Source organism: Manis pentadactyla, chromosome 12 (genome assembly GCF_030020395.1).
Source record: "Manis pentadactyla isolate mManPen7 chromosome 12, mManPen7.hap1, whole genome shotgun sequence".
Lineage (NCBI taxonomy): Eukaryota > Metazoa > Chordata > Mammalia > Pholidota > Manidae > Manis > Manis pentadactyla.
In genome coordinates this window covers 101,571,064-101,586,498 of record NC_080030.1, presented here as the reverse complement: position 1 = coordinate 101,586,498, position 15,435 = coordinate 101,571,064, and the positions used below count along the sequence as shown (strand labels likewise).

Below are 15,435 nucleotides of genomic sequence, written 5' to 3'. Positions count from 1 at the left end.
GTATTAACGTTAATTTCTTGGCTTTGGTAAATATAATGTGGTTATATAAGATATTAAATTAGGAGCTGGTTGAAGGGTATATACAGGAACTCTATTTTTGCTACTTTTCTGTAGGTAAAAAACTATTTTACAATAAAGTTTTTTAAAAAGCTTCTTGCCATTGGGTAGTTCTGAGGATTTTTAATAGAGGATAGATATTTTTTATATTCTTTAAATTTGTAACTGTCACATGTCTATGCATATATAATTTTGTAACTACCATCCAGCATTTTCCATAAATGCTAAATTCTACCAGTTCTTTTTTGCAGGCACCTTTAAAAAACCCATGCGTTTCTTTTCCTTTTTCCTTCCTATGTTCTGTATTCCCTCCTGACTAAAGCAGCTTTTTTTAAAAATTAAAGTGTCATTGATATATGATCTTATGAGGGTTTCAGATGAACAACATTGTGGCTTCAATATTCACCTGTATTATCAAGTCCTCACTAGCCCCCCACATTGCAGTCACTGTCTATCAGCGCAGTCAGATGCTATAGAGTCATTAGTTGTCTCCTCCATTCTGTACTGCCTTCCCTGTGACCAACCTGTATTGTGTGTGCTAATTATAGTGCCCCTTTAATCCCCTTTTCCCTCCCTCTCCCCCCACCTTCCTCAACCCCTCCCCTTTGGTAACCACTGGTCCCTTCTTGGAGTCTGTGAGTCTGCTGCTGTTTTGTTCTTTCAGTTTTGCTTTGTTGTTATACTCCACAGATGAGTGAAACCATCTGGTACTTGTGTTTCTCCACCTGGCTTTTTTCACTGAGTGTAATACCCTCTAGCTCCATCCATGTTGTTGCAAATGGGAGGACTTCTTTTCTTTTTTTGGCTGAATAATATTCCATCATGTATATGTCCCACATCTTCTTCATCCATTCATCTACTGATGGACACTTAGGTTGCTTCCATTTCTTGGCTATTGTAAATGGTGCTGCGATAAACATAGGGGTGCATATGTCTTTTTTGAATCAGGGATTAAAGCAACTTTTCATAAACATTCAGAGTTCAACCCTCCTGCTGTTCCTTTATCTCTGAGGTGATGCCCATGTGGGTTGTTGTGCAGAGTGAAGAGCGTCAGGTGGGGAGTCAGGGGACCGGGTGCCAGCATTCTTCGTCTGCCTCTGTCACTAACTCAGTGTCCTTCCAGTTTTGGCATTTGGAGGCCACATGGCAAATTTGGGCTGAATACTCTTTGCACTAGTCGATGTATAGATTGAAATGGTTATATTTTTCAGTATTTTTTTCTTTTTATGAAAGTCCTATGTGCCTTATATTTAGCTTTCCCCCAATTTTAAAATACACATATGTTTTTCCTCCTGCTCCCCAAGTCTGTGGATTATACAACAGACTCAGCACTGTATGGACTTGATTCTGGCTTTTCCCTCAGACTCTTTCTTTGTAGCAGTTTAAGGAGATCAACATTTTCTTTCTTTTCCTTTTCCTCAGGAAGCCATTGTAGTCCTTTTCTATCTTCTCGTCTTCTCTCTGAAATGGTGTGTAGCTCTTCTAAGCACCCACATCCCTGTGGTGGCGTCCACTTTGTGGTCCTGCCCCTGCTCAGGCCTTGAGTGGGCTGAGCCCTGGCCCTCAGCCCCCAGCCCCATAGGGAACCCTGGCCGTCATTCCCCCTGCCCTTGCCTGGTGGCCTGAGGCCTCTGGGCCGGGGTCCCTCTGCCTACTTGGAGCACCAATGCCAGCAAGATGTACCACTGAGATGTAATTGACACTCTTGAGAACAAATGGTACACCCCAGTTTTCCTTCATTATTTTCCCCAAGCAGTATTGGCCCCTTGTATTCCCAGCACTTGAGTGGTGGGCTTAGATCCCAGGGTAAGACTCACCAAGGATGGAGGCATTGGTGGACCCTGGGAACCACCTGAAAGCTCTAGCGGACAGCCTGCTGGCCGCCTAGAGGACAGCGTGGTGAGCGTCAGCCCGTTCCCCCGGCCTAGGCGCTTCCTTGGTGTCTGTGGGATATAGAGGAGAAAGGATTCTTAAGAATCACCTCCAGCCCCACTTGTGTTTTTGTTGTCATTTTTAAAAATTTATTTTTTAATTGAGATATGATCACCATATAATGTTTTGTAAGTTTAAGGTGTTCAGCATGTTGATTTGAGCCATTTATATATCACAGTATGATTAGCATTGGCAAACACCTAACACCTCCATCACCTCCAGCGTCATTTGTGCGTTGGTCTTTTAACTCCCATTCCCAGGGCAGCCGTTCCTCCAACCCCCACAGCTTGCCTGGGCCTTGTCGTTGCTTACTCAGTTTTCTCAGCTTGCCGCTCAAGAAGAGAGAAATGGCGGTATTTGCAGAGCCCAGCGTTTAGGACGGAGCCCAGCACGAAGTAAACACTGTATTAGAGTTTTTATTAAAAATAAGAAATGACCCTCCCTTTCAAACGGCTTACCTTTAGTTGCAAAGCTGAAATGTACAAATGAAAAAACAACCAACGCACAGAGCAATATGGAAAAAGCATCACCGCAAAGGCGGGGCAAGAAGAGGCAAGACCCCCTGGCCATGTGTCTTCCGCATGGCGCGTCAGTTATTCTTCTCAACAACTAGTGATTCTCCCATTTTGTGCTTCAAGAAATTTAAAAGCCTCGAAGTGCTGTAAGGTTGTTTGTGTAAGAGTGAGATTTGAACACAGGGCTGTCTGAGCTGAAAACTGCCCCTGCCGTCGGATACTGTACACACAGCAAGCTTTAAAATGAAGCTTGTGCCGGCCCTCGAAGGACGGATGGAATTTATCAGATGGAGAGAAGTGGGAGGACGTATAGGTTTTGCAGGGCAGGGAAAGAAGTGGGCACAGTACGAGCGACGTGTACCAGTGGGAAGCAGAGAGGGTGCGGGGGCATGGGGGGTGTCCTCCAGGTTTGCTAGAGTAAGGGAAGAATGAAGGGTAAAGCTGGAACGTGGGGGGGAGGCAGAGTATAATGAGCCTTGAATTCCCAGTTGAGTTTGGACTTTATTTCATAAGCCACTGGAGGATTTGTGGAAGGGTGGGACGTGATGAGACGGAAGCTCAGGTGGGATATGGAGGGGACTGCAGAGACGAGAGGGGCTGTCAGGAGAGCTCATGTTGGTTATTAATGACTCAGCGTTCACTGGGTGACGCAGATAGGGGGCTAAGTGCGTCACGTGCGTTATGTCATTTGTCTTTACAATAGCTCTAAGAAATGGGCACTGTTCATATCGTCCCCATTTTCCAGCTGGGTAAATGGAGGCTTTGAGGGCTTAAGTGGTGACCAGGCAGTGGCGTCAGGATATGAACTAGGTGTATCCAGTACCCCCCGCCCTGCCTGTGTGTGTAAACCGTGCCTGACAGTAGCCCTGGAGGCAACTCCGGGCGGTTTTAGGTCAGATGCGGTGGTCCCGGGCGACAAGGCCTGAGGTAGGTCGGGGGATGGAGCAGCAATGAGAAACATCCTGGGCTGGAAGCCTGACCCCGGGGCTGGGCCTGTCACTCTCTGGCTTCTCTGTATGCTTGTTTCCCGTGGAGCTGGTACTTGGTGGTGAGAACCTTGCCAGACTATGCTGACAGCACGGAAACCTTGTCTCCAACCTTCTCAAGGAGCTGAGGTCTCTGTTTTTTCCTGAGAAATGTATTAATTTGATAAAGTAAGTGCTGAGTGTGCATGTGCTCGGTCTGGCTGACTTTAGAGACGGTCTAAGCTGACTTCATCTGTTCTCAGGCATCTTAACCGTAACTACTGGAGTTTGGGACACGGAGGTGCCTCCAGAGAGGTCTGTGGGGGATCAGTTCTTCCTTTTTTCCAGGACCCTCTTCCCTCATCTGCTTATCTTGATAAGTTCCCAGTTGCTTCCCTGCTTTGCCGTTGTATAGGTTGATACATCACAGAAGTTTGTTTTGTTTTCTATTTTTTCAAGAAAAAGAGGGTGTGTGCATTTTGACTGCAATACTTGTGATGCACAGTCAGATGAGCATATAACGTGAGCGTGCTGAGAGCCCTTGGGGCGCAGCCCAGGCCAGCCCAGTGACCTCTCTGCTCTGTCTGCTGCAGGTGACAAGAAGTACATCATGGGACCCAAGCTGTCCACTCTTGACGCCACCGTCTTTGGACACTTGGCACAGGCCATGTGGACCTTACCTGGGACGAGACCTGAGCGGCTGATCAAAGGCAAGCCCTACGTACCTCTTGAGGTTTTGGGAGTTGCTGGGGGGTGGAGGTATGGGCAGCACAGTGGAGAATTCTAGCCCAGTGCCTGTGAGCTTGGCTGGGTTCCTGCGGCCAGAGCCAGAAGGCCTGGAGGAGAGACTGGGTGTCACCTGCCCTCTGGTCCAGATTATGTTCTTAGCAAAGCTGACACCAGGGCCTTTCTTCCAGCTCCTTACACAGTGGACTTAATACTTGTTGCTGAAACAGGGCTTCCGCTCCAGCTAGTGCCCGTGTTTTGTTGCTCTTCCTTGATTTTCTTTGGCCAGTGGCCCTGCAGCGGCCAGGCTTGGGTGGGACTGAGGGGCTTGCTGCTTGTCTCAGATGCCTTGTTTGAGCCTGAACTGGTCTCAGATATTCCATAGGTAAGTATGGGACATAAACAGTTCTGTGCCTTCTGGGTTCAAAGCACTTCTTTTTCCTATTCTAGTTGGGTGGCTATAGATCATACACTGAGAGGAGAAGGGCTGGGAAGTCCAAGATTGTGGGAAAAGGAGGAAATTGTCCACAAATGCCCAGGCTATGCAAAGTATTAATATTATTGTTTGTACATTTTGACCAAAGGAAATACAGTCTTGGAGCTTTGTTGTGTGATATTTGCTATAAGGCCTGTCAGAATTGTAATTGTTTTGAGTCATTCCAGTTGGAGGCAGTACCTGAGTAAGTGCCTGTGGGCTGGGGATGTGGGGAACAAGGTTCAATATTTAAGGTTTGGGGAAGGGGACTGACAAGAGTTAGTCAAGGTGTTTCTGCCCCAGCTGAGCAGGCTGGGGTGTCGATCAGATCACCAGTGAATAACATATACAATGCTCTTAATTAATATTGGATGGATGGATGGATGGATGGATGGATGGTTGGATGACCAAGCCGGGAAGAATCATGCAAGAAACTGAGGGAGGTGAGCAGTCATGTGTGGTGGTCAAGGGGGGATGAGTGGGAGGTTGGCTGGTAAAGGCCATGGCTGTGTGTGTGTGTGTGTACTCATATGCATGTCCAGAAGGTCAGACCAGGCAAAAGGCAGCCGGAGTAATTCTCCGGATCTCCTGTTGGTGGTAGTGGGACCCCAGATACATTATCAGACTCAGCAGGAGTGAATCTGGCAGTGATGGAAGGTTTTCTGGAACTTCAGCTGAGTGGCCCTGGGGACAGTACGTGCTGATATTTAATTTAGTAAGTGATCAGAATGGAGATGTATTTGGCTTATACCATGTGTTGGAACTTACCTAAACTGAATGTGTTATTGTATTGGTCATGTTCGTAGCATTTAAAATTGTTTCCCTTTATTTTAATCAGATTTTCCATGGTTGTCTAAAAGATACTGATTCCTTTTAGTTCATTGAAGGGTATGTTTTATATTTACTGTCTCTTTTCTGTTTCTCCTCCCTCCCTCCCTCCATTTCTCTACCAAACCACCTTTACACACCTATGAGTACACACAAGCCCACACCTACTCACACACTTCTGTGCATACCCCCCTACACACTCACTTGTATACATATACTTCTATCCACTGGTGTGCATGCACACACACACACACACACACACGCATGCACACACACACACACACAGTCTCACACACACACACACACACGCATTCACACACACACACACACACACTACTGAGGCCATCTGTTATTTTAGTCAGAAGCATTTCGACAACCTATTATCAGTAGAACTCTCAGATTCTACCAAATCCCTTCCTGCAGAAATGAAGCATTATTGTTGATTTACTGGCCTCTTCCTCTTTTACTTCCTGGAAGGACTTAGTGCCTTTTGAAAGGGTAATCAGCCTTTCTGGAGGATTAGTTTTGAGTCCCACGCTGAGACACACGCACATGGGGGAGTCTGGCGCTCTCATCTGTGGGGGACTTCTGGCACATGGTCGCTTACACTTTGATTCTTTAAACAAGCTAGTAGCTTCCAGCTTTCCCTGGGGACTGGTGTGGCATCTAGAGAGAATCTCTACATCTTCTTTCATTCATTAGTTCTGTGGCCCTTCCAAACCTTTTGATTGGAGCTGCTAGGACTTGGGCAAACTACTCATTTGATACTAGCTTCTTCTTCTGCCTTTCTGTGATGAAGACTTCCCTAAGAAGTCACAAGAGGAAGGAGAACTAGAAACAGCCAAGAGCCTGGATCCGTTAGAACTGGCTCAAACCCAGGAGCTGAGTGGCCTGGATTGGGCAGGTTTCTGCATTAGCTTTGGAATAAATAGCAGGGCCCTGTTGGCCATGCCACACGTGTGTGTGTGTGTGTGTGTGTGTGTGTGTGTAAATACAAGCTTTTTGGTCTTAGATATTATTTATAATACATAGCCACCCAAGCTACTTCTGGAACCATCTAGAACAGTGAGAAGTTTTCCTTAATTTAGGTGAGTAGGAGGACAGACTTTGAACATCCAGCAATTCTTAAAAAAATATATATATGTGTGTGTGTATTTGTCTATATACCTATATCTAGGTAAAGATACATGAAGTGTTATTTCCTTTCTGGAGAAAATTCCAAAAAGATAGAAAAGTCTAAAAAAGTAAAAAATGACTTGAGACCCCATCACCCACAGAGAACTACTGTACTGTGGTGGTGTGTATCCTCATCTTTTATCGAGTACATGCATGTGTGTATTTTCACAAATTGGGATCACGGTGTTGATACAGCTATAACCTGCAGTTTTTAAAATTAACTGTATTATTGCCATTTCCCTTGTTACTAAATATTTTTTAAATCAATGTATTTAGTAGCTGCAGAATGTCTTGTCCTGTGGCTGCACTGTAATTTATGTGATTAGTCTGCTTGTTGGACTTGGGAGTTCTTTCAAATAATTTGTATTAATATTCTATGATGAATATTGTATAAATATATATCTATTTTCCTGCTTATCTCTGCTTATTTCCTTAAGCTAAATTTCTAGTTGGGGAACTGCTGTCTCAAAGGGTATAATCTCTTGGTCTATATGGCCAAATTGCTTTCTAGAAAAACCAAAGCAGTTTATATTCTCCTGAGCTGGATTCGGAATAAGCAAAATTCAGAAAGCACCTTGAATTTTGTTCCTCAGTTATGGTTGAGTATAATTTCTTTTGAATCTTTTCTTTGCCCATTTTACAGTGAAAGAGAATCTCAGTTTTATTATCAGCAACACTTCTTTTTATTTTTTAAAATTGAGGTATAGTTGATATATAATATTATATTGGTTTCAAGTATACACAGTGATTCAGCAATTGTGTACATTATTAAATCCTCTCCCCAACTTTTATAGTTTCTATCTATCAACATAGAAGTATGTTATAGAACCACTGACTCTATTCTCTATGCTGTACTTTCATTCATGTGACTAATTTATATTGGGATTGGAATTTTGTGCCTCTTTATCCCCTTTGTCTGTTTCACCCACTCACCCCAACCCTCACTCCCCTGCCCCCCCTCACCATGGTAAAACCAGTCATTTCTCAGTGTCTGTGAATCTACTGCTGTTTTGTTTATTTGTTTTGCTTTGTTTTTAGATTCCACAAATACATGAAATCATATGGTGTTGTTTGTCTTTCTCCACCTGCTTTTATTTCACTTGGCATAATACTCCCTAGGTCCATCCATGTTGTTGCAAATGGCAGGATTTCTTTCCTTTTTATGGCTGAATAACATTCCATTGTGTATATGTACCGCATCTGTTTTATCCATTCAGCTGTTGATGAACACTTTGCTTATTTCCATATCTTGGCTATTGTAAATAATGTGGCAATAAACACAGGGGTGCCTGTGTCTTTTTGAATTAGGAATTTTGTTTTCTTCAGGAAAATTCCTAGAAATGAATTACTGGGTCAAATGGTATTTCCATTTTTAGTTTTTTGAGCAACCTCCATACTGCTTTCCACAGTGGCTGCACCAATTTACATTCCCACCAACAGTGTGGGAGGGTTCCCTTTTCTCCACATCCCCACCAACACTTGTTAGTTCTTGTCTTTTGGATGGTGGCCATTCTAACTGGCGTGAGGTGATGTCCCATTGTGGTTTTGATTTGCGTTTCCCTGATGATTATGATGTGGAGTATCTTTTCATTTGTCTGTTGCCTTTTGTATTTTTTCTTTGGAGAATTATCTGTTCAGGTCCTTGCCCCATTTTTTGATTAGGTTGTTTGTCTTTTTGGTGTTGAGGTATATGAGTTCTTCATATATTTTTGGATGTTAACCCCTTATTGGCTACATGATTTATGAATATCTTCTCCCATAATGTAGGGTGCTTTTTTGTTTATTAATATTCTCTAATGAATATTGTATAATTCCAAATTTGCTGTAATGGTGTCCTTTGCTGTAAAGAAGCTTTTTAGTTTGTGTAGTCCCATTTGTTTATTTTTGCCTTTGTTTTCCTATCCCAGTGATATGTGTCCAGAGAAATATTACTCATGTTTATATTCATGAGATTTTTGCCTGTGTTTTCTTCTAAGAGTTTTATGGTTTCATGTTTTATATTTAGGTCTTTAATCCATTTGGAGTTTACTTTTGTGTATGGGGTTAGGGAGTTAATCCAGTTTCATTCTCTTGAAGTAGTTTTCCAGTTTTCCCAAAACCACTCACTGAAGAGACTGTCTTTTCTCCATTGTATATTCATGGCTCCTTTGCCATATATTAACTGACCATATATGTGTGGGCTTATATCTGGATTCTCTATTCTGTTTGATTGATCTATGGGCCTGTTCTTGTGCCAGTACCATATTCTTTGATTACTATACCTTTGTAGTAAAGCTTGAAGTCAGGGAGCTTGATATGGCCAGCCATGTTCTTCTTTCTCAGGATTGCTTTGGATACTTGGGGTCTTTTGTGGTTACGTATAAATTTTAGGATTATTTGCTTCAGCTCCTCCAAAAATGCAATTGGTATTTTGATAGAAATTGCACTGAATCTGAAAACTGCTTTGGGCAGGATGGCCATTTTGACAATATCAATCCTTCCTATCCATGAGCATGGGCTAGATACCCATTTATTTGCATCTTCTTCAATTTCTTTCATCTCCTTGGTTAGATGAATTCTTAGGTATTTTATTATTTTTGGTGCAGTTGTAAATGGAATTTTCTTGATTTCTCTTTCTGCTAGTTTGTTGCTAGTATATAGGAATGCAACAGATTTCTGTATATTGATTTTGTATCCTTATCAGCAATACATTTGATATTTTGATTAGATTATCCTTATTAAAGAATTGCATGTGGATTGGGGCACTCTTTGAAACAGACATGGAGACTTGGAGAACCTAAAAATGTGGAATTGAAGCAACAGAAGGGAAAGAGTTCTATAGCCCATCTGCACCCCTTTAGAGCCCTCTCAAAACCGCATAACCTAACAGTTTTCCTGAATTTGTAACACAGCCTTTTGTGTTCTAAGAAAAACCTTACTAGCAGCTCTTTTATTACCAACCGTTATTTATTGCACTTGGATATTTTTTTGCCTATTATTTGATAGATTAAAATGTGGAAAAAGTGCTGAATATCTTGGAAAACATGTAAGTATGTCCGCATCCGCACACTCTTACTGGTGTGTATCCAGGAGTGTTCGGGGAGAGGTTGCTGTGGGGAGCATTTGGGTCTCAAGAAGGGGCTGGCTCAGATCACCTTTGAGGGTCTGGGTATTTTGGAATCTATGAAATAGTGTCCTTTAGCTTCGAGGAGAGGAGGGGAAGCAACAGCCTTCAAGTCTGTTAAGAACTTTTCTGAAGAGGAAATGCTCAATCCATCCCTGCCCCTGTGGTAGAATCCTGAGGGAAACAGCCAGGGGCGGGGCCAGGGCAGGCACAAGAGCAGGACAAGATGGTGCTGGGTGAGTTCCTGTAGCCCGGATGTGGTGTGTGGGTCTCGGCCCCATGTGGTCCTAATATCTGGCAATGCCCGAGTGCTGGGCAGGTTGTGCTGGGGGACCCTGGCAGACCCCTCATTCCCACCGTACCCCGTTGGCAGCTGGGAGAAACTGGATTCTGGATTCTGGGTCTGGTTGACAGTGTTTTCAGTGTCAAATTGTCCAGAATGTTTCTGAGAATTAGTGAAATGGTAGTTATACGGGAAAAGAAAATGAACTTCTTTTTTCAAAGTGCCGTGGGGGTATTTGCGTTTGAGAAACTCCAAGACAAAAACTCTGTTTTCTGTCTGGGGGTGTCTTCTGAGTAGAGGGCCATTCAGCTTTCTGATAAATATCCTCTCAAGCTGTCCGACAATATCACTAATCAGTCAGTATTTTACTAATATATTTTCTTAGATTTTTTTAAATTAAAGAGGTAATACATGATTATCACCATAAGTTGAATTATACAGGTACTTTTTCATTTTTTAAAATTAAGGTATCATTGATTTACAATCTTATGCTCAGGTTTCACATGAGCAACACTGTGGTTACTACATTCCCCCTTATTACCAAGTCCCCACCACATCCACACAGGTACATTTTTAAAGATTTATGACTTCCCCCTCATCCATGTCCAATATCACCCCCATGGAGTAATGAATTAAGGATATGGAGTAAATCCTTCTGTGCCTTTCTCCGTCATGTACAAATTTACACACATGTATATAACTGTTTTGGTTTGTTTTTACTATTTTTAAACTAAACAATAGAATTATACACATTGTTTTATAACTTGCTTTCTTCACTTAATAAAATATGCTTTTGAACAGCTGCACAATATTTCATACAGCTGATACACCATAATTTATCTCATCAGACCCTGTTGATAGAAATTCAGACTGTTTCCATCTTCTTTTTTTTTTATTAACATATAATGCTGCATTTGACATCCAGATACATATATCTTTACATACCGAGGTGCTTATTTTAGTGGAATAGAGTAGTAAACATAGAGTACTGTAAGTAGGGGGCCAACAGATATATGCATTAAAAATTTTAATGACTAACATGAGATTACTTTTCAAAAAAGGTTTTGGTAATTTATGCTTCCACTAGTCACATAGTACCATGCCTGACCCTCCACATTGGACGTTATCAAACTTTAATTTTTACCAGTCTGACAGGTGAAATTGTTACCTGATTCTTGAGTACATTTAGAAAAAATGAAGTTTTTCTATTATTTCACAAAGTTGGCACCTTCAGTATAAGCATTTATGAATGTTAACACAGGCATATCACCCACACGCGCACAAACACATGTTACACACAACCTGTTTCTACTGCCAACTTGTTCCTGTTCTTTTGGCTGGTAGCATGTAGTGTGTCAGCTGATGGAGCATCTGGGAACAGGAAGGGATCGGCGAGGTCAGAGAAAGGTAAAACTCAGGTATAAATTTTGATTCTTTGCTTCACTCTTTTTATAAGGGGCAGGGTATGAGGATGGGTATGTGAGCTCCCAGCCCGTGCTTAATCAAAGCAACCCCTGTCTTGACTGCACGATAGAATGATGACTTCTTTCATGACAACTCATTATCTTTGAGGGGCAACACTTGCTTCCTGCTCATTCCTGAGATCCCAGAGAATTACAGAAAAATATTCTGTGATAGCTATGACTATATATATATATATATAATATATAAAATATTCTGTGTGCAGCTATGAATTCCCAGCCCAGGCCAGAATTCCTCAGTAGGCAAGCACAGTAGTTAGGGCGAAGGGCATAGGGTCTGGCAACTGCTTGAGTTTCAATCTTGGGTCTTCCACTTCTAGCTGTGTGACCGCAGGCAGGGTAATTAACCTCTCTGTTGCTTTAGTTTTCCCATGATAAATGGGGATAATAGTGTTCCTGCTTCTTAGGTTTCTTGTAGGGACTATGGGAGTTAACATCAATTCAATAGATGCATAAAACACTTCAAAACAGTGTCTGGCACACAGGACTATATCTGTGTTTGCTATTATTATTATTCATTTTTATTATTGCACACTGAGGCGCTATTAATGTCACACGGTCAAGAAGGGGGCGACTCTCCTGGAAGAAAGGTGAATAAACAGGCTGTAGAAAGAATTACAAGGAAGTGGATAGAGTCCTACAACACGGAGGAGCGGCGGGTGTGCGAGTAGGTTCTGACCCTGGCTGTTCCCAGGGAGCAGCTCATAGGGCGTGGACGTGACCGAGGCACCCAGGGCTGTCCCCAGGCCCTGCTGTGAAGCGGCCACAGTCCGTCCTTGACGCCCCGCCTCCTCCTGCCCTGTTGCATCCTCCACATCTGCATCCAGGGCTTGGTGACCTGTGGCCGGCAGCGTCTGGCGAGGTGTCTCCTGGCGGCTTTCTCGAGGGATGACATAAGTAGAGGCTTGTCAAAGTACACGCATCTTCTCAACAGGACTATGATGTTGGCTTCTCAGCAATGGCTCCTGAGCGTATGCGTGCCATCTCTGAGGAGGGGGCGGTCCGAATGGACTCTTCCATAACGTGAGGTGAACATTTATGATCTGAGAAGACTGAAAATGGTGACCTGGAGGCAACTCATGTCCACCGGTTTACAGGGCACGAAGCGTGGGGGGTGGTGCGGTGTGATTTTATGTTTTGTAGGGGTTGTGTTTATTTAATGGGAAAGTGTTTACCAGAATGTTACAGGAAGGCATAGGTAATAATGAGAAATAAGGAGAAAAAAATACTGAAAACTAATTATACCAAAATGTTAATTATGATTACCTTGGCCTGATGAAATTGTAGGTGGTTTTGGTTTCTTCTTTATGTATTTATATGACTTTGAATTTTCCAAAATGAGAGTATACTATTTTCTCTAATAGAAAATAAAATAGAATAGTTACAGACTATAATCAGTAGAGCTATTAATATAGAAACAAACTAAATGGCTGTGATAGGGAACTGGTAAAAACAGAATTAAACCTGGTACATCTGCATAATGAACTATACTACGCAGTTATCAAGGTGGTCGTAGTTGAAATTGGGAGTCTTTCCTTTTATGTTGTTAAGTGGAAAAAATAGTATTGGAAGCAGAATATATACTAAGTGCTATATAGCAAATGTAAATATATGTAAATGTATATATAAACAGGAATTTCTGGAAGAACGTGAGAATATGATAAATGGGATTATCAGTAATTCTTTTATTTTTTGCTTATCTGTATTTTCTAATTTTCTGCAATAAAACATGGACAGCCTACATAACAAGTGAATGTTTATATGACTTTAAAAAATACACGTCCAAAGAGTATTGTTAAGGCGTTAAAGACCCGGAAGAGATGGTGACAGATTAGTATTTATAAGCAATGTTGCCATCTGGTGGATCAAAGTCAACGCTTCACCTTCTCTCTCCATTTTCCGTTTGGAGTTAGGAAATGGAAGCCAAATACTGGGCCGTGTGTCTGGCAAATGCCCGCACAATTTTAGCGACGTAACCAGAGTGGTCCTTTGATTCACATGAAAAATAAGTAGAGCCCCATCGTGGGTGCAGCTGTTGAATTTTATTTAAAAAAATTAAAAATACCCGTTTCACTACATGTTTTTGCAGGCACACTCCTCCAGGAAGACAATTCCGAGTTACCCGTTTTATGGATTATTTAGGGCAAAATTTCCATTCTAACATAACTTTTCAACTACGTGGCATAGTACCCAGCCCATGATAACCCTACAAATATTTGTGGAATAAATGATAACTCCTGGCTGACTTAAACCAGCTAACAGTTGGTGTAGTTTCATGGGTTATAAATTAATTTAAATATGAACCAGCTGAAGCACTAGTTCCCTTGATGTGCAAGCATCAAATAATAAAATGCTTCACAAAGCCAAATGGTGGTGGCGTAGCTGCCATTTCAGACAGACCATCCCCCTGCTCAGCACCCTGGGACTCACTGCTAAATATCATTCAGTCTGCTCACGGAATCTGACTGCTCCCCCTCACTTGGCTTATGATGTGTATATGAATCTAAATAACTTGATGGTACCTCTGTGGAAAAACACTGTGAATGTCCACCTCCCCTCATTCTTCCAAATCTCCCAGAAAGCCAAGTAGCCGGTAGATTGCTGCCTTTGAGGACCAACCCTCTCTTTGCTTACCATCCTGCAGGTGAGCTGATCAACCTTGCCATGTACTGTGAGAGGATAAGGAGGAAATTCTGGCCCGAGTGGCACCATGACGATGACAACACCATCTACGAGTCCGAGGAGAGCAGCGAAGGCAGTAAAACGCACACGCCCGTGCTTGACTTCAGTTTTTACTCAAGGACAGAGACCTTTGAAGATGAGGGAGCAGAGAACAGTTTTTCCAGAACCCCGGACACGGATTTCACTGGGCACTCGCTCTTTGATTCTGACGTGGACATGGATGACTATACAGATCACGAACAGTGCAAGTGACGTTTGGTCTCGCTGACCCTCTGATGCCGGCCCTGCCGCTTCCTGGAGTCAGTCCTGTTTCCCAGACAGAGATCCATCCAAGCCGGGAGGAGACCTTCATGCCTGGCAGTCCTGGCGAGCTAACTGGACTACAACAGCCTTATTCCTTTTTGTACAAACAAAACACAGAACCATTCAAGTGGCTCCATTTAAAACAAACAGGCAAAAAAAAAAAAAAAAAAGTAATGTCAGCATGGTTTCTGAAATCCATTTTTGTTTTCATTAGAAAACTAAGATTATGCAGAAGAGCAGGTGCAAGAACAGATTGTGCACTGACCACTCTTATGTTGATCCTCTTCAACCCAAGGGCTTAGTTGCGAGATGGATTCTTGAACATCTTCGTCCACCAAGGTTTGAAGTAATGAGATAGGGCGTCATCAGAGGAGATGTAGGAGATAAATGTTCTATGGTGGCTGCTTGTATTTTATGCGTGTGTATTGTATGTTGAAATAGAAGTAAAATAAAACCCATAGTTATTCAGTGAATACCTACTATGTGCAAAGCACTGTGCTGGGTGCTAATCAGTGTAAGTTTTATTCTAAGCCCAGCCAGCGACTAGCTATGCGATTCCGGGCAAGCCCCTTAATTCTTGGGTGCCTCATTTCCCCCACCTGTAGAGTGGGGTGACAATACTGTCCACCTACCTACCTCACAGGGGGTGTTGTGAGGATTCATATGGTAAATTCGGCGCTTTAAACCTCTTAGAAGAAGTATAACGTAACCACAATGTTTTATTCTCTATTGTGCTTCCTACATGTGGAGATGTGCGGGCCACAGAATCCCATACCCAGCCGACAGCAGCAGCAGCCACTCTCAAGCCAAGCTGATGGATGACACGTAAAGGCACAGTCAGGGCTCTGTCACCATCCCTCTTTGTCATCTTGCTTGATTTGAAACCTGTTGTCGAAAGAACCCTGAAAA

The 15,435-nt window shown here is 42.7% G+C and overlaps 1 protein-coding gene across 3 annotated transcripts in view; it reads left to right on the top strand.

Annotated features, from left to right (window-relative positions):
• Window positions 1–14,999, top strand: part of FAXC (failed axon connections homolog, metaxin like GST domain containing) — a 68,775-nt gene extending 53,776 nt beyond the window's left edge. For 2 of the 3 annotated variants that reach the window (XM_057489441.1, XM_036890393.2), the window contains 2 exons: window positions 4,063–4,179; window positions 14,186–14,999. In XM_057489441.1, coding sequence (XP_057345424.1) covers window positions 4,063–4,179; window positions 14,186–14,475 — 407 coding nt within the window. In that variant the 3' untranslated portion in view covers window positions 14,476–14,999. The remainder of the gene's footprint in view (window positions 1–4,062; window positions 4,180–14,185) is intronic. The other variant, XM_036890394.2, reaches the window with a different exon arrangement.
• The last annotated feature ends 436 nt before the right edge of the window (window positions 15,000–15,435 follow it).